Here is a 22,602-nt window from a genome sequence, read left to right as displayed (position 1 = left end):
GGCTCAGTGCTGCTAATTGTAGTCTACACGTTCTCTTACGTGTTTAGCCTTCAAGCTAATTCCTTCTTCAAACCTTCCAGCTTAGATTTCCTGGTTTTCGACCTTGTCTTCCACTTTGGACTGTTCACGGATTGCCCAGCTGATTTTGGTTCTACACGCTGTTACGACTCGGAACGTTTCCTGGATTGCCGACGGCTGTTAGTAGTCGTTTTCGTATGCTTTGTAGCTTTTCGGTTCCTTCCACAAGGGCTACATTATACAATCATCGTCTGACATTAGTTGCTTTGAAGAAATTACCCTCCTTGGACTTTGTGCTGGATTTGTGCTGGATTTGTATTTTACATTGCAAGTGCAGTTCAGGACGCTTTCCAGTTACCTGCACCAACCCGTATCTAGTGCGTCCCTCGTGCCGTGCGGGTGTTTCCTCCCTAACTAACCTTCCTGTTTATTATTTTCTCCTGTCGTTGTGTCCTTGGAATTGAATTTCCCTCTTGGCTCCTCAACCCTCTCCTTCCAGGTCAGTTGTGCTTTCCCTAAGGGTTCAAGGGGATTTTTTTAACTCAGTAGTCAGTTTCTTATTGTCTTATACATTGTTATTCCAGGCTCTATATCTGCTCTGCTATTCCAACCAACTTATTACTCAGGGTAGCTGAGGTCGGGACTGGTTGATCTGAGAGTTCCACCACTTCAATCCTCCGGATCTTGGTGTGTGGAGTAACACTCCACCAGAACTATAATACTTGGAGAACTAAATCTAGGCCTTAACGACCCAGGTGACAGCCGCGTTACAGCTGTAGCAAACTTATAAAGGAGCCAAACCCCCACTCAAAACAGAGGCAGAACCGTGGACTGGATAACAAATCTAAATAACCAGATCACTACCACCTCCATACTACCTTGCCCCTGGTCAGACCACCACATCGTGAGCTTCACATTCCAACACCTGGAACAGCAACTGCCCGCCCATCAGCCCTGCTCTCCACTTTCTCACGCTGCACACGCAAAATAACCAAAGACTCTAATCGCCTCTCCTCACCCCACTCCAACCTGAAAACCTAACCTTAACTGACCCACAGACTCTAGCAGACATCTACTGGCCAATGCCATAAACCTGACGGCCCCCTTAACTCACAGGAAAGTCAAACCAGTAGGTCACATCAACTTCTGGTTAACCCCAGACATACAAGCTTTACGCCAGAAGAAAAGACAAGTAGAGGCACTCTGGAGAAAAAATCCATCTGATCAACTAAAAGCCTCCTTCAACACGATCAGCAAACAATACAAACAAGCCATTATCACAGCCAAAGCGACCCCCTATTACACTAGAATAATTAATGCCAGCTCAAATGCCCAAGAAATCTTCTGCACCCTCAGGGAAGTAGAATCACTCCCAGTACTATCATCAAATATGAATCCTGGTGCTTTTACATCCAAAAGGCAATGCGCTTCAAAATCTCCTCCCTACAGCAGAACATAACTGCTAAACAAGCCCACATCACCCCCCCACCTCACCCCGCTGCCCCCGAAAACCCAACTGTTAGTCCCAAATCTGGATTAATGCAAATAAATGAAGACACACCAGTCACGAGGAACAAATATATCACAGCAGTTTATTATCGCTTAAGCGGACCCAGATTCATCAATGCATGTGTACAGGCATAGAGAAGATGAGCAAAGGCATGGGGAAGCGAACGCACTTTATACTTTTTCAGAACAGTTATAATGCGTTACCGTCCATCATGTGATGGCGGTTCATGACCTGCGGAGGTGGGCATTTTGCTATGGCAACACATGGTACAACGCCCTGCCTCATGCCTCAGACAATTTACTGTCTGGGAACGGACACTCTCACACTCTTCGTCCACTTGATCTCAAACACAGAGAAGGATATCATAATAATACACTCATACAGATCATGAATGCCACTCATGCAATCTTGAACAAAACTAACTGTTGGGTATGTTCTCACCTACCACAACACAGTGAGAAAGGTTTAGGATGGTACATCTATCCGCTCCCACTATCAACCTCTTGTTATGCATCGTTTTTCAGGAGATGGAACGATAGTGCCACTGGCAACTTTGATGAAACAAACATTAATGAATTTGACCAATTAGTTCTGTTACCGCTAGGATGTTCTGTCTTTGCAAATAAAAGTACAACCAATCCACCAAGAATTCTGATCAAAATGCTAGACCTTATCAATCAATTATCTAATTTAGAATGTCACCAGTAGGAAACAGGGAAGCACTTCCGCCTTCCTATACCATTAATCATGATCCTGACATACCACCATTCTGTTTACGAAAGTGAACTGGAGTCTTCCAGCCCTTTAAGATGAGGTAGCAATAACCTTGAGATGGATGGGGATGCAGAAATTACTCAAACATCAATAATCGAAACGACTCACGTAGTTGGCAAAAGGATAACTTAATATAAATTATATAAAACAGGGAGTACAACAGACATCAACGGAAGTCTCAGCGTAAGATCTCTCAATGCATTTGAAAAAAACCTTTTTTAGCAAAAAAAATCATCATAGATGACGTCAACCTATGTATTACTAACGTCATCCCACGTGGCAAACTACAAAAACCTAGTGAAGAAAGTGATTGGTTCTTAAGGAACCTGCAAGTATACGATCCTGTCTACAGGAGTGAAGAATAGTGGTAGGCTTCTTAACATCAGATGGGGCAACTAAGCCCTCCCCTTAAACAGGTCACTACGAACGTCACTAAATACACAACGTCCCATTGGCTCCACAAACTATAGGACCCTTAATCATGCGGCCCCCTACCATTGGCTAGCACTCTAACCTCTGTCAGTACTTTTCCACCTACGTTAGCAGCATGCTGGTGAGCTAGTCTTCAACCATAGCTTCCCACCAATTAGCATATTCATCTATCATCACCTCAGTGGTCTGCTGTCAATTAGGGCTTTGAATTTGTCCTTGGGAGTGTTCTTTGCGCTGGAGAATTCAGGGGAGTAAAGGCACGCTCCACCCTCATGCGTAGGTGTGACCATAATGTTCATCCACAAAATGAAGCCTCTCGTGTATTTAAAATATTATTTTCTAACAGACCTCTGACATCTAACTTGTTTTTGTCCATGCTTTCTGAACAGGAGCCCTGTTCTTTCACACTATTTGTATCCAATATCTGCTCACTCCAGCCTGATAAGACCTTGGCTCATCCAGTCTCGCCTTTCTGAGATTCACTTCGTAATTCACTTGTTTTCTAACTGCGACATACTGGAAAAGAGGCCTTTCTTCTATAGCCCAGCTCTGCTATAACACGTAGTAGAAGCATTTATTCATTACTCACTTATATATATATATACATATATATATATATATATGTCTAGGTTGGCGCATGGCGCAATCTATTCACTACTTAGCTAGCCTCAAAAATACTTCATCTGCTTGCGTTTCTTTGCATCTGTACATGTATAAACTGACTTAACATCTTCATCAGTTCTGTAGCATAAGTTTCTTCATCTTGATCCCAAGATGTCACTTATCTTTGACACTTTCTTGATGTCTTATAGAAAATCTGCATTCTATAGTCTCTGCATCTCTTCTATGTACATCAGCTCGGCTCTGCATGACGTCACCATTCTTCTTTGCCATTCATTGGTCCTGCTTCTTCCGGGATTTCATTCACATGATATAATATGATAGGTCATTTATAACGCGCATTATACCCAGAGTTTTTAAAGCGCTGACCCATAGATCGAACCTGTGTTGCTCTGTGTCATCTTGCTTCTAAGTCGAGCATGTTGTCCCTGAGCTATCCTCCCGATATCATACTGTCTCGTATGCAGGTATGGTTTCCTCAATGGGAAACTTGCCTCTAGGATTCTGCTCGGTATTGATACTCTCACTGTTACCACACGTGTCTCACACTCTGGTTCCCAACCTATAGGTAATATGGGCGAAGTGGTTGAGGTAGGGGTACTTAGCTCCTTCTCTACACTCCCCCCTCTGGGCGATTCATCGCCCACTCTCCCATCATTCATCACATCTAGACATCTTTTTCTGAAGAAATGCTTCATTGGGATCCATATCTTTATGACTCCCTTCAGGCATCCAGCTGATTTCACATGCTCATCCTTGTTCCAAGTCATGGGCATGCACTGTCCACTTGGACTGCAATAGATCCACTTTCCCACATACTTCTTATGATTCTTTGGATAGAGGAATTTCGTTCCCTCAGGTGAATGGATACTGGCCTTCACAAAGTCCCTGATTTCTTCATGTGTCAAGTCTCTGGCCTTACATCCTGATTCAACATTGATCATGATTTTCATCCCCCTGGCTTTCTTTGCTATCTTCTTGCATTATGTGATTATTATCTTGATCACACAAAATCCAAGCAACACCAACACGATCAGGGATCCAAGGAACTTGAACATGTCTGCTATCCATTGTGGAACCCAAGAAAAGAGTGATCCAAACCTGCTGTCATCAGCAATGTTTTCCACTTCGTCTATCATCTGGACGTGTAGCTTCGTTAGCATCTCGATGGCCTAAGTCAAGGTGCCATTCTCGTCGTCATGAGAAGGTATTAATATGCAACATGATTCTCCAATTTTTGCACAAACACCTCCACCCATAGCTGTGATCATGTCCAGGACGTATCTATTCTGAAGAGTCATCAGTCATATGGCTCTCATCTCTTCTCTGATAGCATTGAATCTCTTTATGGTTGTGTTGATCGTCTGCAGCAATTCCCATCTGGTAATCTGCAGCCATTTGGTATTTGCTCCAACCTGGATTCTTGGCATGAAGATCAACGTAAATACTGACAAACTCTGCCTGAACAGTCTGTGCTCATAAGGAATGGCGTCAAAAGCTTCTATTGACTTGGCAGGGAAATAGTTCTTCCTCTTTATTTGATTAATCAGCTCCACTTCCTCAGGTGAGCATTTGCTTTCGGGAAACTGTCATAGTTCAAATCACTTTAAGGAATCACCAACGCCGGAACATGACGAGTGTGCATATTCCTCCACAATCTTTGGGTAACTTCATTTAAGTTTTAGATCCACATGCCCAATAGTGATCATGATCACTGGTTTTCCAATGTTCATTCCTAATGCCTCAAAGATAGGACCACAGTTCTGATTCTCTCCGACTTTTCTTGTGCCATTGTTTCTGAAGCACAGCTTTGCACTTTCCAAAGGCACTATCGATTTGAAAACTGTATTAAATGCCATGTTGGACCGCTCCAGTTCTACACAGCGTACCACCATCGGGGGCAATACAGATGATCAGACAGGTTATGTCCCAAATGAACCTTGTATGTCTGGAGGAACGAACATCCGGGGACAGAGGAGTATACTTATTTCTCGACGGTCCATGATACTATGTGAGGAATCGGCTAATGGTTGGTATCCTCTAATTGGGAGCCAAGGGTGTGCAGATGTATTATACACCCGAGGACCTTGTCAGGTCATTCGCTTGTTACACTGTCCCTATGGCTGGAGTTGGCGCCTAAACCTAGGCGACTAATGTCTTCGACACTACTGCAGGAAGCTGGTGTGGTGGCTCTTCTGCAGGACAGGATTGATGACTTTTTCGTTAGAAATTAAAGGTCAGTGGCACAGTACTCCACTGTTTGGGAAACATTTAAGATTTAGCTGCAGGGGAGCTGGTGTCTTCAACAACTGTGATACTGAAGGATACCCGTGGAGAGCTGCAGGAGGTCAAAGGGCAGCTGAGGGACTTAATGAATGAATGCAGGGTGACCAACGGCAGGGCATTATTAGGCATGATTAAGGGGAACATGCTGAAATGACAACAGTTGGCTGATAAGGAGGCACAATGTTTGTCCAAACCCATATTGGCACGCAGATACGGGCGACTGATAAACCTGGGCGGTTCCTCGCAGGGGTTGTAAGGGCCGAAAGGGGGATGAATTCCATTGCCGATATAGAGGGGTGGACGAGGGAGGTGTTGACCACCAGGGAGGAGAATAACGACAAATTCCTACATTACTACGATCCCCTGTATAGCAACGCAGAGACCTGTACAGATGACGAGCTGAAAAGATATATGAGGGATATAGACCATCCAGCCCTGACCGCAAAGGCCCGCATGTCTCTAGATCAGCCAATAGCAGGGGAGGAGGTTACTGCAGCTATCTCTGCGCTGGCATCGGGGAAAGCCCCCGGCTAGGAAGGCCTGGACATTGAGCTGTATAAGGAATTCGGGCAGGCTATCACACTGAGACTGTTTAAGTTAAGGGAGGAATCAGTGGATGGAGGGAGGCTCCCGCCAACGCTTTCTGAAGCCGTCCTTAAAGTTTTGGGGGAAGCCGGGTAGGGCTCCACATGAAAAGGGATTATACAGACCACTCTCACTTATAAACGCAGATGTTAAAATATTTGTGAAAGTGTTGGCTTCCCGGCTTCTCACATGCATGTAAGGGTTGATACATCCAGATTAATCAGGCTTCATTCCCAGTCGATCCACAGCATTAAATTTACGTTGGTTATTTTTCATACTAGCGCAAATTAATCCACAGGCTCAGGCAGTTGCTGCGTGGCTCGATTCAGAGAAAGCTTTTCATTCAATTTCATGGAAATTCCTTTTTGCAGTACTACGCCATTTTAACTTTGGGGATTACTTCATAAACTGTGTGGGCTGATGTATGCAGCACCAACGGCCAGTGTCTATACGAGTCCTGTCACACGCCTTCCATCTAAGCTGAGGGACAAGACAGGGATGTCCTTTGTCCCGGCTGCTGTTCACCCTTACGATAACACTGACTTTATGAATGTCCAAATTGCAGAGGTGCTGGGGCAGATTCTTACCATATGTTCTGGGATTGCCCGAGTGGGAGACGGTTTTGACAAGAGGTTGCTGTTGTGTTAAAAGTGATTGTGAAAGTCCCCCCAGCAATGTCACCACTAAAATACCCCTTGGGAAATATTGGGATGGTATCCATAATTGTGCAAAGATTATTTAATCTGGGATGTGTTGAAGGCAAAAATGTATTCTGAAATACTGGATATCTAAAACAGCTCCTCAATGTATGGCTTAGAGACTTGACTTACTTTAATGAGAAGGAGGAGGGCTATGTGATGATAGTCTCACCCTCGACCAAAGGACATTTGGGAACCTTTCCAGTACTATCACGTACGGAGACGAGCGATTGTAGAGTGAAGTGTTGCATCGGGTGATGAGCCTGCTTGGTCTGGCACTGCAATACACATATAACCCCCCCCAACCCCCTGATTCCACTGAGTCATGGTAATGGAGCCATTCAGATATGATGTAATTAAACTGGTCATATAATGTATACTGTGAAATTTCAAGTGCAATGTGTTTACCTGTTCTAATGAATAAAAGTTAAAGAAAGTAAGTATGGAGGGAGGTCCATGTTGCGGCTCCACAAGTGGAATGAGCTCTTAAATGATCAGGGATATCTTTTCCAGCAATGGAGTAGCACGCTGAAATGCATAGGATACATCACCGTGACAGTGCTCGTTGGGTCACGGCTTGGTCTAATTTGTGACCAGTGTAGCCAACGAATAACTGATTGTCTTGTCTGATATGCCTCTCTTGCTGCCATGCACACTGCGGATATCCATGCCATCGATACCCCAGCTGGTGCCATCATGAATCCAGCAATATCCGGTAGGCGAATCCCCCTGAAAAGATGGCCGCCAGTGTGGAGAAAACTACAACAACAGCCGATTGCCTCCAACTTTGGCCGCACTTCCCTGCTTCGTGCGACCTGATTGGCTCACACCATCAGCAAATGCCCAGCTTTCCCTGAGCCGGGAGGCAAAGCCGGCCCTATTCAAAGGCCCGGTTATAAGGCTCTTGTAGCCTGTCTCTGTCTGCTGCAAAGCCATCCCTCAGAGTTGGACTCCGTTATCACCTCCCCTCTTGCATGCCTGATTTCTTTGTTCAGATCTGGCTCTGCCTGGTGCTCTGTCCCTCTGGATTACCTGCTGCCCGCAAAGGTAAGAAGAAGCCTATCTCTTCTTCTGTCTACTTGAATTATGCGCTAATACATAGCTTTTCTGTACCATTCATACCTCCCTCCCACCCCCACGCTGCAACTGTTCAGGTTGTCCTGTCCAGGTGATTGCCCCTCTACATGTCTCAGCAGCTATCCAGCAACAACGTTATGTGCCTCCAGAGCCCCATCCCTTCGGCAACCAGACTTCAGCCTCTCCTCTCCTTGCCTGAGTGGACCGTGAATATGTCTGCAAAGCCCACACCCTTAACTCTTTGTCTAACATTAGACCTGCAACATAGCAGTTAACACGCCAAGTTTAACTGTTATCGTATCTGCAAATACTGTAATATGTCCACAAAACATCCGATCTTGACATTGTTATCCTTATGCTAAACTTGTAACGTTCTGGAAACACACCGATCTTGACATTATTAGACTTGTGCCAAACTTTTAACATTCTGAAAACACACGACTTCGACATTCTGACTATTGATATGTTTGTAATATGTCTATGATATCCCTTATCTTTGTCTCTTAGCCTAACACTAATCATGTAACTTACCTGCAATGTCCTTACTTCGTCTCTTTGTTCTGCCAGCTTAACCTGATCTCTGTGATTCCATGCCTTTGGTCAGACCACTACAAAATAACCTTTGCAATTAACTCCAGTCCTCAAACGTGCAAACCCAATCACGCAATAAGAAGGGTATTTCGACTGAGAAACTTCTTCCCATCATTCTTCCTCTACTAAATACCTCTCTGACCACCTGCTCAGAGCCCACAGTTCTAGTGGATATTTATAACCAGGCTATGTGCAAAGCCCTCGATACTATTGCACCGCTAAAATTGCGTAAACAAAAACCTCGTACTCATCTGAACTCCTGGTTCACCCCCCATTTTAGAGACTTACGCAAAGAAAAAAGAAAGGCAGAGTCTTCTGGAAAAATATAGCTTCCCTTGTTAACAAAAACAACCTAACTCTAGCCTCCTCCACTTATAAAGCTGCTATTTTTGTAGCCAAAAAAGATGCTTACAACAAACGTATCATGCAGGCCCAATCAAACACAAACTTTTTAAGATCCTCAAGGAATTAGAGTCCCCTGTTGCCCCTGTGGTGACATGCTCCCCTGACGCCGCCTGGTGTACGAATATTCAGAAGGCACTTTTAGATAAAATTGCTTTACTTCAAACAAAAATAAATGCTAAAAAGAACCACCTTACCGATTCTACCCTGAACACACCATCGTTTAACCTCCCAGCCCCTAAACACCCTCTAAAACCTTTCAGCTTTTCTCCGCTATCCATTGAGGAAGTGGAAAATATTATCAAAAAGCTCAAACCATCAAACTGTCAAGGTGATACTTGCACTGCACCTATCATCAAGGAAGCTGCGCATGACCTTGCGCCTTTTATCACTAGCTTTATAAATGCCTCCTTCAGATCTGGCATTGTCCTGGATAACCGTAAGGATGCCTGGGTTATTCCATTAATTAAAAAACCCTCCCTTGACCCAAGCAACCCAGCCAACTATAGGCCTATCACTACGGTACCATACCTACTCAAAATTCTGGACTGCGCTGCTTACATGCAAATTCAGGACTATCTTGAATCAAACCAACTACTCGGTCTCCGTCAATCTGGTTTCTGTCCTAGACACAGCACATAAACTGCCCTGATTGACTTAAAAACTGAAATTGACGAACTAAAAGATAAGGGCAAGATGGCACTCCTCCTCCTGCTCGATCTGTCAGCGGCTTTTGACTTGGTCGATCATAAAATTCTCTGTCGCCATCTCAAAACTGCTGCGCACTTTTCGGATTCAGCGTCATCCTGGATTAGCTCCTTTTTGGCTAATACAACTATGAGGGTCTTCTCTCCTTTAGCCTCTGCAGAACCTGCCCCTGTCTCTTGTGGAGTCCCTCAAGGGTCTTGTGTCTCTCCCACATCATACAATGTGTTTATCAAGCCACACTTTCACATAATTGTCTATCTGGGTGTCTCATACACCAACTACGCTGACAACACCCAGATACTCATCCCGATCTCTAGTGACTTTGCCCTTGATGCAAAGGCACTTACTGATGTATACTCAATCATTCAGGCATGGATGGCGCATCATGGGCTCTGCCTCATTGATCAGAAAACGGAGCTACTCATCCTTGGATCGCATTCCAAACTGGCTAAACTTGACCCAGCCTACAAATCATTTACCAAAGACGGCAATATCATTAAAGTGTCTAATGTAGCAAAAGCTCTTGCCATTTATCTTGACGCTACTCTAGCTCTAACTAGACAAACAAATGCCATAGCGTCTGCCTCGGCTTATACTTGCAAACTTATCACAGCATGCAGACCATTCCTGAGCACTGAGAACTGCATCATCCTAGCTAGAACTCTAATCATGGCAAAAATAGACTATTGTAAGGCTCTCTACCTAGGGACTAACCAAAAAAACACTGACAAGCTACAAGTTACACAAAACAATGTTATCAGGACGGCGCTTAACATCCCTAGAAGATCCCATATCTCAGACACTAGACGCAACCTACATTGGCTCCCCATCATGCAGAGAATATCCCTTAAAACCTTAGCCTTATCTTACACGGCTCAGAACAATCTGGCACCAGCTTATTTGGTCAACCTTTTCACGCAGCATGCCGCGAATAGACAGCTCAGAACACCCTAGGTCAATACACTCTCTATAACTAGATTTAAGCTGCAGTCACCTGGGCGAGCAAGCTTCACAGTCCTCGCAGCTAAACTCTGGAACACCATCCTGTCCACACTCAGATCAGAACCTACGTTCCATTCCTTCAGAACCAAACTCTGCCTTCACAAGCTTGATGAGTCTACTACACCTGTATTATAGGCGCCTACCATAACTACACTAGCACTTCATACCCCTTACCTCTCTATGCTCTTTCTACCACTCTTTCGCCATAGAGTCTTCTACGTTCGGCTTCACCATCCTTATTTGTTTTCTGGAGTAATATTTGTAATTTTGCACCGTTATGTAACCTGCTTAAGGTTTATTGTATCATCGATGTTAAGATTATTCCACTGAGGGACCTTGTTATGCCTGCTTGTAACCCCCTTCTTGTAATTTATGTGCCCAGATGCCTCAGGGCAAGTTTGCGCTTTACAAATACAAAATAAATACAAAATACAAATGCTTCCTGCATACCTGCTGTAGCCCCCCCATACCATGAGGAGAGGCTCTGCCGGATTGTGTACTCGTAGCTATTTTGTCATTCCTGTTTGATTACTTAACAGAAGTAGCCCCCATACCATGAGGAGAGGCTCTGCCAGGTTGTGCACTCATACCCACTGTGTCATTCATATTTGCTTTCATACCTGAAGTAGCCCCTGTACCATGAGACGAGGCTTCGCCAGAATGTGCACTCACACTTATTTTGCCATTCGTATTTGCTTACATACCTGAAGTAGCCCCTGTATCACGAGGCAGGGCTTTTACTGATGGGGTTTTCAAAATATATCCTTATGGCTTTAGCCCTTTTACGTGGTCCTGCGCCTTTGAACTATGCTATTGCACTTACTGTAACTAGCGCCTAGATGCCCCAGGGCTTTGTACGCTGCTATACATGTAAAAGGAAATTTTAAAAAGGACATCTTTGAGATGTTTACAATTAGAGCTCTTTTGGGGTTAAGTCTGTGCACCTCTCATTATCCTTAGAACGGGGAGGGGATAGAACGATGGCAGTGTGATTGTATGAGATAAGAGAAACTCAGAAACCACCTTAGGAAGGAAAGAGGGATGAACCCTCAAAACGACCTTCTCCTTAGAGAATACGGTGAAAAGTGGTTTGTGGAATAAGGCTTGTAGCTCACTAAACCTGCAAAAGTGATAGCTACTAAAAAGAGAGTTTTCTACGGTAGTAGCCTGAGAGGACTGCTCTCAGGCGCCATTTGTACTGCTCCACAGTTCAAATGGCGATCATATTAGGAATGTAAAAACCAATTCAAATCCCAGGACGGAACCAGAAAAGGGACCAGAGGGAATGTGTTTGTAATCCTATCCGGAATTATATTTCAATAGGCATCTTAAAGTAAGAGCCTTGCTTTGGCGTACGTTTGAATATTGATTAACGCCGCCAAGCATCTCACCTGCAGCCCGAGATGGGCTAGGTGCAGTAAAAAGAAAGCACTGCAGGTGTTCTGCAAGAGAAAGGATCTATATCTTTAGCTCTACACCAGTTGCAAAACGTGTTCCAACGCCAGCGGTATAGGGCTTTAGTTGCTGGTCTTCTAGCCGAAAACAACACCTCCTTAACATCTTCCGGGAGGTCCCAATCTTTACATCTTAGCATCCCAGAAACCAGACATGAAGATTCAGTGTTCTAATTCCTGGTTGAAGAAGACAGCCCACCTCTTACGAGAGTAGATTCACTCTCTGGGCAATGGAGGGCAGAAGGGAATGTCTAGAAGGTCTGTGTACCACGGCTCCTGGCCCTATCTGAGGCTATCAGGATCATGGATTTTCCAAACTTCCTCAACATGTTGATGACATTAGGGATGATAGGGGCTGGTGACAATCCATACAGGAGTGGAAATTCCCAGTCCACTATGAACGTGTCTCCCAGAACTCCTCTCTGAGGAAATTCCCTGGAGCAGAACATGTTGCAATTCCTATTGATACTGGATGCAAACAGAAACACTTGATGGGTTCCCCAAAGGGTGAAGATCTCTAAAAGCACTCCCTGAGCCAACTCCCATTCGTGAGAGATCATGCTCTCCATGCTCAGAGTGTCTGCCATTGAATTCTCTTTCCCAGCTATATGAACAGCCGACAGAGATATACTGTTTTGTAGAGTCCAAAACCAGAGCTGCATTGCCTCCTTGCTCAGTGATAGTGACCCTACAACTCCTTTTTTGTTGAGGTAATGCATGGTGACTGTGTTGTCTGTCATTATCAGGACGTTCTTTCCCTGGATGGAAGGCAAAAAGTCCACCAGTGCCAATCTGATCGAACCCCAGCTCTGACAGGTTTATGTGTAGTCTTGCTTCTACGGGGGACCAAAGCACACTCAACGATTGATCGCGCATGTGTGCTCCCCATTCCATGAAGGAAGCATCCATGACTACAATTATCTCTGCACAGGGTTGCCAAAAAGGTTCCCTGATCATCAAGTTCTCCTTGCAGTCCCACCACAGGAGGTCTTGTGCAACTTTGCTCGGGACCTGAAGAAGGTATGACATCCTGCCTGAGAACTCTGACCATTGGGATATGAGGGCCCGCTGGAGGAACCTCATCCTCAGGCTGGTCTCCGGCATCATGAAAATGCAGGATGCTATGAGGCCCAGCAACCTCAGAAATTCGAATGCCGGTAGATATTGGGCGTTTTGAAATCTCATTACCATCTAAAAGAGATATGATGAGCCCTCAAATTGGGAGGCAAAGACTTCCCTGAGGAAGAGTCCAGGACCGCCCCAATAAATTGAGGCTTCTGAGAAAATGTCACCTCGGAGTTGAGGCAGAAGCCCCGTTTGTGAGGGAGTGGCAGGTGCGGTTGAGATGTTCCAGAGCCTGCTCGCGAGAACAAGCTCTGATCAGCCAGTTGTCTAAGTAGGGAAATATGTGAATACCTCCTCTCCTTAGATTCACTGCCACCATCAACTTGGTGAAGACTCTTGTGGTGGAGGTAAGCCTGAAAGGCAGTACTCGTAATTGATAGTGAGAACTAGCAATGGCGAACCTCAGGTACTGCCGGTGTCTGGTATGTACAGGAACATGAAAGAAAGCATCTTGAAGATCGATTGACACCATCCAGCCCTTGAGCTGTAGGGCTTGGAGGATCTGTGAAAGAGAAACGATCATGAATTTGTCATTCCTGATGAATTTGTTCAAGTGCCTCAAGTCCAGGATGTCTTTTTTGGGGACCATGAAATAGGTGGAGCACCAACCCTGGTTCCTCTCTGCTACGGATAACTTTTTCACTGCGTCTTTCTCTAACAGAGTAAGAATCTCCTTAAAGAGGAGAAGGCCTGGATCATTAAGAGTATTCACTCCTGGGACAAACTGAAGGACTCTTTATGAATGGGAGACAGTACCCTTCAGCAACTGTTTGTAATGCCCATGCATCCGAAGTAATGGTGTGCCATTCTTGCAGATACTTGGTCAATCTGCCTCCCACTGGAGTCTTGTGAGCAAAATGTGCAGAGAGGTTTTGGGGCTGTGGCTGAGGGCAAGGAGGGAGTTGCTGCCTGACTTCTTGGGGGCGTGTCCAAATCTTTGTTGCCCTTATCTTTGTACTGACTGACCTCTCCTATTTGATTGAAGGAAGAGCAGTACCCAAAGAACCGTCCTCTCCAGTTCTGTGAAGGTGGATGTTGTTGTGCTTGGCACATGGCTGCCCCTAAAGACTCTGCTGAAGCCTTGGAAGCCTGCAGTATGTCCATACTGTCATCCGCCTTGGAACCAAATAAATTGGACCCATCAAAGGACATATCCAGGAGTCTTGACGGGACATGGGGAGCAAAAACAGATTTGTGTAGCCATGCAAAACACCTGATAACAGCGCTAGATCCTATGCATCTGCCAACACAGCCTGATGCATCTAACACATTTTGAAAGGATTGATATGAGGCCTCCTTCCCGTCATTAATAAGGTTAGTAAATCTTTCTCTCGTTTCTTCTTCTGGAATATTTTTGGCCGCTTGTGCAATCACATTCCATAATGTGTAGCTGTATATCATGCTGAAAAAATCCTTTTTGCAAGCTCGTCATAACGCTTACCGCTCCTTTATGGAGGATTGGTAGGGTAATCTACGGCTTTGAATGTGGAAGTAGCAGCCTGTACCACTAAGCCTTCTGGTGTAAGGTGTTTAGATAAAATATCAGGGTACATTGAAGAAGGTTTGTATTTTTTAACCAGCTCCTTATTTACTGCAAGAATGATATCTTGTTTTTTTTCCAGAGTTCCAAGAGTGGATTCTTTAGTGCTCTACGAATGGGCAGCAAAGGCTCCTTAGGAGGCACCTTATCTAAGATGGCAGCTAAGTCATCTTGGGTAATGTCCTTTGCAGGATGATCCCCATCCCAAATACTCTATGACTGTGTTCATTAGAGTCCTACAGACTGTATTTGGGTGAGAAGGTATATCTGAAGTGGCAAACTCAATTTCAGGGAAGGTATCTAGACTGTCTTTTAGGCATGGGACTAGGTCTTCCATCTGTGATTCCTCTGAAATTAATTCCTCTGGGACATTCGGAGTCCCAAAACATTCATACCCAAAGGGAATGGTTTCCTCTTCCTCAATGGAATTGAAGGATTTAAAAAAATCTGTCTTCAATTGTAGTTTATATTTCAACATCGAAGGTCCCTTTGACTTTGTTGATTCCTTCGAAGAGGATGCATTGGCAGCCTTTTGCTTCAATGCTGCCTCAGCCGTCGACAGTGTGGACGCCACTCTGGTGGACATCTCAGAGACCTTTCAACTCTGGCCTTGGGTGCCCAGGTCAGAGTCTTAACCGATTCCTTGCTGGTCATGGAAAGGCGCAGTGTGATCTACAGCCTTCTACAGCCTTCTCTGGCTCTTTCGAGGGACCAGTAGGAGCCGCCTTTGAGACATCTCCAACATTCTATCTCTAAAATGTTTCCATTCAGCTGCCAAGGTGGTTTTCTTGGAGAAACGTATTTGACACCTGGTGGGCGAAGAATTGGATGACGAAAAAAGATGATGCAGTTTCTCTTCTATTTTTAATGATGAAGTGGAGGAATGAAGCAATTCACTCCTGAATCTAGATCTTTTGGAGTGTTTAGATCTTGTCTTGGGCCTTTAAGGAGATTTGTCTCCTGTGTAACGGCTTCCTTCTGAAGATTTTCTATTTGAAGGGTTGGAGGACAGAGATTTAGATACCGATCGACCTAAGATGAACATCGATCTTTTCTCCTTCAAGGCCTTACTGGTCATTGACTGGCAGGAGCCACACTCAAAAACGTTGGGCACTTCTTCTATGCACCAGAGACAAATCCTGGGCGGAACAGTGATCGACATCTTCGAATCTCAGTCCACACATCTCTTAAAGCCTGATTTTGGCATAGACATTGGCACAGTCAACAAAATAAATCAAACAGTACGAGGTGCGTTGAAGAAAGGTTTTTGCTGCGGCAAGTCGAACTTTCCGAGAACGTGCTCTGCATGTTGAAAAACGGATCTGAGGTAATGGGGCACGTTGCGTGCTGTATATACTATCATCAACGTCACGTCCGGACGCGTGAATGGTAACAGTCGAGGTCATCGACGCTGATGCACATAGCGCCCCTTCTGTCAATGTATTTCTTCTGGGAACTGCAAAGCAGGATACGAATATATCTAAGATAAGGAATCCATGGAAGGACAATCCATTAGAAGATGGAACACTTCATCCACTTGCATAGCCGCATATAAAAAAAACCTGGCCTGAAAGTCCTTCACAACTAAAGCATTGTCCCCAAACAGGGTCCTCTCCAAGTATAACGAGTGCATGGCAGTGGCAAAACATTTCTCAAGCACAACACGCACTGTCCAGACCCCTTTGCCTCGGGTATGAGCAAGAAAGCTCCAAAAATATAAAGAATGTAGGTACCCACTTAGCACAGCTGCCACGCAAAGCTCCAGTGCCATCTGCTAAGTGAAATAAAACAAGGGTTTGGTTTAGGCAGCATGTGCAAGGTAGGTCCTTCTTATTCTTAATAGTAAAAAGGCTACTGCTTCATAGGATCTGATCCAGTCCACTTCCCCGAGACAACATTATTTATGTATGGCGAAAAGGGGACAGGCGTAAGAGCACAAAGTCTGATTTTGAGTAAAAAATTGATCTGCACTAAGGCAACAATGCTTTTCATATTTGTATTTCATTTTCTGTATAGCTTCCATTTTCAGTCTGGAAAGGATCTTATCACAAAGTATACATTTCTATGTACGGGGACAGACATGCAGTGAACCTAACAACTGTCCTGAACACATGAAAAAAAAAACATGTACAGATTGCAGGCAGGGAGGAACCAGTAAGGTGTGTTTCTTGGCCAGTGACATACATGCTTGTTTTCCTGGTCTCTCCACTCTGTCAACTCCTGTGATGCTAGCTCTGTAGGGCTCATCAGCACCAAGCATTGAGGAGTCACTTCTCCTAGAACCACTTCACGAAACAACTGTGGGAAGAAAAGAAATGAGAGATTATTGCAGAATTAACAGGCACAGAATCCTCCAACCTACTGGCACACATATCTCACAAGATTTAGAACACAGATTTGCACTTACTGGCACACAACTCAGACTGACTGGTGAGAGAAACCAAAGGGTGTCTCGCCTCCTAGTCCCCCTGGGAATCTCTCTCTCAGGTTGCCAGGGCACAGCCATCGCCTTTGGGTCCAGACCCTGGGGGTGGACCAGTGTGGGATGATCACCTGGGTGAGGGGTCCTCGGGGAATAGGGGTGAGGCAACCGAGGTGAGACGCGGTATTCCCCCCTTTCCCATACCCATGCACTATCCTATTTTATAGGATCCTCCAACGTGCCAACTCCCGCCCTTTCTACACAAAAACTGGGCAGAGGAAGAGGGAGACTGAGAGTAAAGAGGCTATCCCTTACATACCTCTTTGGACATGTCCCGCTAATCAGGTCAGGCAAAGTAAGGCACTTGACTTTAATCACAAACATCTGATACCCATTAGCTCTCCCCACATAGATAAAAGGCGGAACGTAGAGACACACTCTGAGCAAGGTGGAACACAGAAGGAGCAGATCTTCCAGGGCTAAGGCAAACCTACTGGAGCAGAACGACCAATCGAGAGATTAGAGCAAAGGGTAGGGAACCAGTGATGTCAAGGGAAAACACATGTTGTCAAAATATTTTGTTTAAGACTTAGAATAGTGCAATGGGGGTTGACATCAAGTGAAAAATGCCCTTCCTCTGACTGCTGGTTGATACCACACTTTAGTTAATTGTGAAGCCGGGATTTGAGACCAGTCTGCAACATAACGACTGTAACCAAATATCTTCCCAGCTTTAGTTGGTAGAGATAGCTCTTTGGTTTTAAAGAATACCCTATTTTGTAGAGAGGTTTTGAAATTTACAAAAAAAGCATCATCCAAGCTGAAAAATATATAAATCCATGTTGAGAACAAATAATATGGTTGTAGCTTTATTTACCGATTTTTGTAGAACACCAAGTAATGTGAAGCTAAAAAAAATCCTATGATCTTGAGAACTGTACGTTTAAGATGTTCACATTAAAAGGTATTGTATGATAAGGTCACCTTCTTGAAGTCATGTTTGACAGAATCATGCTTGCTACTGCATATCATGTGAAGGGAAAGTGAACACTTTTCAGAAACAATGGTGCACCAATGAACCACCACTAATGAGGAGCTTGCTATTTAAATGCTCTGCCAGTAAGTAAAAATTGTGTGTTGACTGTTTGCGAGGCACTAGTGTGAAGCACGGTTGAATTTGCAAGGGTAGCAGTGACCGGTCACTTGTCCAACAAAAGGCATCCTCATTATAGCATCAGTGGCGAAACAAGCATGCGAGGGTCCTAGGCCCTCTGCTGCCGTACAGGGTGAGCATGTCTTGCTTTGGCCCTGATTCTAAGTAAGGATATACAAATTTGCTAATCATATACGTTGAATTGCTAATCACAATATTTTTATTTAGCACTCTCGACTAATCAATTTTGCAAGACTAATTTATGTCTTGGAAAGGGTATGTGATGAATCCAGTAGCGTCATCACTGGTTACCTGGCAGTGACCTCCTCCCATGCAGCCAGGGGACGGCAGTTGCTATCTGATCCTGACCCTGGGGTGGATATATGAGGGAGGATCACATGGGAGGAGACAGCTCTGACAGGGGTTGGAGGGGGTTAACCCCAGTGAACGAGACTTAGTATTCTACCCTTTCTCCTGAAGATCTTATAATATCTAAAGTATTGATGGCTTGCTATCACCCCACAAATCCTGCTGTAAAACGCCTTTGTTTATGTCACTCTAAACAGAGTTCCAGTTATTACTCAAATATTCACAACACACATAACACATCCAATGTTTCTGATGTTTTTCTAAGTAAGACTTCTAAACTACATACATTTAGAAATCCAATGACTTCTACGGACTTCAGCTCCCATAAAGCCTCATATACTGAGACGAAGAAGAGGAGAAAGGAGTTGATTCAGATTTTGAGAGAGAGAGAGAGAGAGAGAGAGAGAGAGAGAGAGAGAAAGAGAGAACAGGCCTAGCCATGAGGTGGCTCGCAAAAGCGAGTTATACATACCGGTGTGGCGCAAAAGAAGGAGCAACACAGCAGCACATCTGAAGGACCGTCTGAGCACTGTACACAGCAGCAGAGCCCCTGAAGGTAGGGTCATGCCAGGAAGCAGCATTCTCCGGTCCAAGCCATAGAGAGAAGCCAGCGGATGAGCGCAGAGCTGCAAGAGATGCTGGCGATAGGTCTGCATTGTGAAGGGGGCTGTCCCAGGGAGGAAGCTTCACCGCAGAAGTACGCCACAAGTCAGAGACACTGCAAACTACCGGTGGGTCGGCCCAGGGCTATTGGGGAGCCCGGGATGTACCGACAAGCATGCAAGCAAGTGAATGAATTGAGAATATTTGAATACCAACAAGATAAAGTGCAATGACACAACTTGGCAAATCCCTATACATGAGATGTCAATGTGGGGAAAATTGTAGTAAGTGTTATTCAAAGCCAATCAACAGAAACACAGCAAAGTTGATATGACTGTGAACTATTAAAAAGGACAGTGAAAACAATAAGAAGTCCTGGTGAAAGGATTAAACCAGCAAGTTGGCATTTCGGGAAAGATACCTGGCACAGAAGTATTACAGGGGATCTATAGGACCCAAGAGAAGGATTCCTGGCAGGGGAGTATACCAGCAAACCACCAAAGGTGTTTCAAACTATATGGCATTCTGGCAAGATCCAGGGCAGAGAAGAACACAGGGGATCTAAGAAGTCCATAACAGAAGTCCTGGCAACCATATATACAAGGCATTTTGAAACTGAATAAGAACTTTAAAACCATCGGAAGATACTAGACAGGGGAGAACCCATAAGAGGATTCTTGGCAGGGGAATATAGCAGGATATCCACCAAAGTTGTAAAGAAAGGTCTAAATCTATGGGAGGATATCTGGCAGGGGAGTATACCACGGGATCTGAAGAATCTACAAATGGATTCCTGGCAGGGGAGTATAGCAGGATATCCACCAAAGATATAAAGAAACCTCTAAAACCATGGGAGGATACCTGGCAGGGGAGTATACCAAGTGATCTGAAGAATCTACAAGATGATTCCTGGCAGGGGAGTATACCAGGAAGTCCACCCAAACGTAGAAGGCAGTTTAAGCATGCTGTAAAATACCTGACAGAGAAGTATACCAAGAAATCTGGAAAAAACATGAAATAAGTCCTGGTAAGCAGATTGAAGTTGCACAAAGACTTTTGACATTGTGACAAGATACCTGGCAGGGGAGTATACCAGGATATCTGAAGAGCTCACAAGAGGGTTCCTGGTAAAGAAGCACATCAGGCAATCCACCAAAGTACAAAAGAAGTTAAAGAAAGCTTAGTGTGGAATTTATCATATGAATAAGAACTTTTGTGAATCCAGTACAAAGAAGACAAGGAAGTGTTGAATGTTCTGGAATATCTTGTTTGCACAAGAACTTTCTGTACCTAGTACAAAGAACCAAAGCAACTATTGGATAAAGAGACATTTTTGTGATATCAAGAAACTGGTGTTTAAAAGAGACAATTTTGACATCCTACCTACATTTCTAGGCGAAGGGGGCCATCCTCTGGATCCAAAGGTTTCTCCTTTGAGAACACCTTTCTGTTGGATTAACTATTTTACTTTGAGTAAGACTTTTCTGTTAGATTACCTATTTTACTTTGAGTACGAACACCCTTTGATAAACATAAGTCAGAGACATTCCTTTAGCTGTTTGTTTCTAGTATGAGGGCCTAATTAAAATGTTTTGGGAACAAAGACAGTTTATAAGTTTCTAAAGACTCGACACAGACTGATACTTAGCTTTAGTTTCCTAGGCAGGGGGGAAACTCTTCTTAGGATAGGGTTAGAAAGGCATTTATCCAACCCATTTTTGTTGAATAAAAATGTCTGGCAATGATATTATTACAACTCTGTGCGCCTCTCATTTCTGACCCCTCACAATGGCCTCTGTTGGAGGAGCTAAGGGACTACTGCCTCAGTGGACTGAAGCCAAATGACCCGAAATTAAGCTGAGCGAGCACTAAAGTGAATGCAGTGTTTGTGTGTATGTGCATACACACTGCTTTGCTAATGTATAGAGGATGCCTAGCATGACTACTGGGAATATTCAGCAACATAAACAATCCAATGTTGGAGAATTGTAAGGAATTCCCATTCTGCGGGGAAAGCTTCCTTCTCGTGATTATAAGTATCTTTGATTAACTGGAGACTATTATTTCTAAACTGTTTGGCAGCTAGCGGTTGCTGTCCTACAATTGCAAGTGATTGCCTATTGTCTATACACAGCTGCTCTGATTTCTAAGGGGGATGTTTATTCCCTTTAGAATAAACCCAACTTTGGGTATGATTATAATGCTAACTTGGTCAACCTTGAGCCAGGAGGCTCTGGTTGCCCTTCTAGTTGTCCCACTGACACTAACTTGGCAGGGATAGGAACTAAGACACTAAACTATCATTTTTCCGAACATATTTACTTGTAACACTTAATTTCCTTTTCTCTTGCACAACAAAAAAGATACATGTATATGCTGAGTTAAACATTGTGCAGCCATTTCCTTATTGAATGTGTGTGTAATTCATTTTATTTACCACCTTGGTCCCACCCAAGAGATTACCCTCAGCTCCTCTCCTACACTTACCATTACAAGGGTCACATGGAGTTGAGAAACACCTTACTGCCTAGATCTAATGTGATTCCTCTCCAACTTTGAATACAGTGGAAGAGAGGAATTGTCTAACAACATCTCTCCCACTAACTCGCACATATTCCTCACACATCTCCCTCACATTGACTGGCACACCCCTCAGATTGAATGGCGCATATACTTCACACTTAACGTTGCATATCCCTCACACTCACTGGCAAACAACCCACACTCACTTGCATATATCGCTCACACTTAAAGACAGACTTTCATGACTGTCACACACACCTAACACTTACTGGCACACATCCCTCAGCCTTACCTACCCAAATCCCTCATACTCATTAGCAAACATCCATTACATGATTCCACACACATCACTCATACTCATCAACACATAAGTCTGACAATGACTGGAACACATCGCTCACAGTAACTGGCACATATCCCTTACACCTGCACACACACCCATAACACTTACTGGCACACAGCCTCGAGACTGCTACTTCAGCATAGTGTTCCACTCATTATCTCTCACCCAAGAACCTCTCCCATTGATTTCAACCATTATACTCAGGTCTCAAGCATCACACCCCATGTCACCTAGTCCATATATCACAACACCACATCACGTTAAAGTTATCACACAATTCCCACATCCGATCTCCAAACCATCTTTCTCCCCAGGTTTCTGCTTGGACTCAATCACCTCAAGTCTCAGACCACAATATTGCAGGAT

At 44.3% G+C, this 22,602-nt stretch overlaps 1 protein-coding gene across 2 annotated transcripts in view; it reads right to left on the bottom strand.

Annotated features, from left to right (window-relative positions):
• Positions 1 to 22,602, bottom strand: part of SPOCD1 (SPOC domain containing 1) — a 948,037-nt gene that overhangs the window by 611,722 nt on the left and 313,713 nt on the right. For both annotated transcript variants that reach the window (XM_069622501.1, XM_069622502.1), the window contains exon 7: positions 17,008 to 17,121. In XM_069622501.1, the coding sequence (XP_069478602.1) occupies positions 17,008 to 17,121 (114 nt within the window). The remainder of the gene's footprint in view (positions 1 to 17,007; positions 17,122 to 22,602) is intronic.

The sequence above is a fragment of the Ambystoma mexicanum genome, chromosome 11 (assembly GCF_040938575.1).
Source record: "Ambystoma mexicanum isolate Mex_15411 chromosome 11, UKY_AmexF1_1, whole genome shotgun sequence".
Taxonomy (NCBI): domain Eukaryota; kingdom Metazoa; phylum Chordata; class Amphibia; order Caudata; family Ambystomatidae; genus Ambystoma; species Ambystoma mexicanum.
Note: the sequence above shows the minus strand (reverse complement) of the source record. Positions and strands in the feature narration are given on the sequence as shown.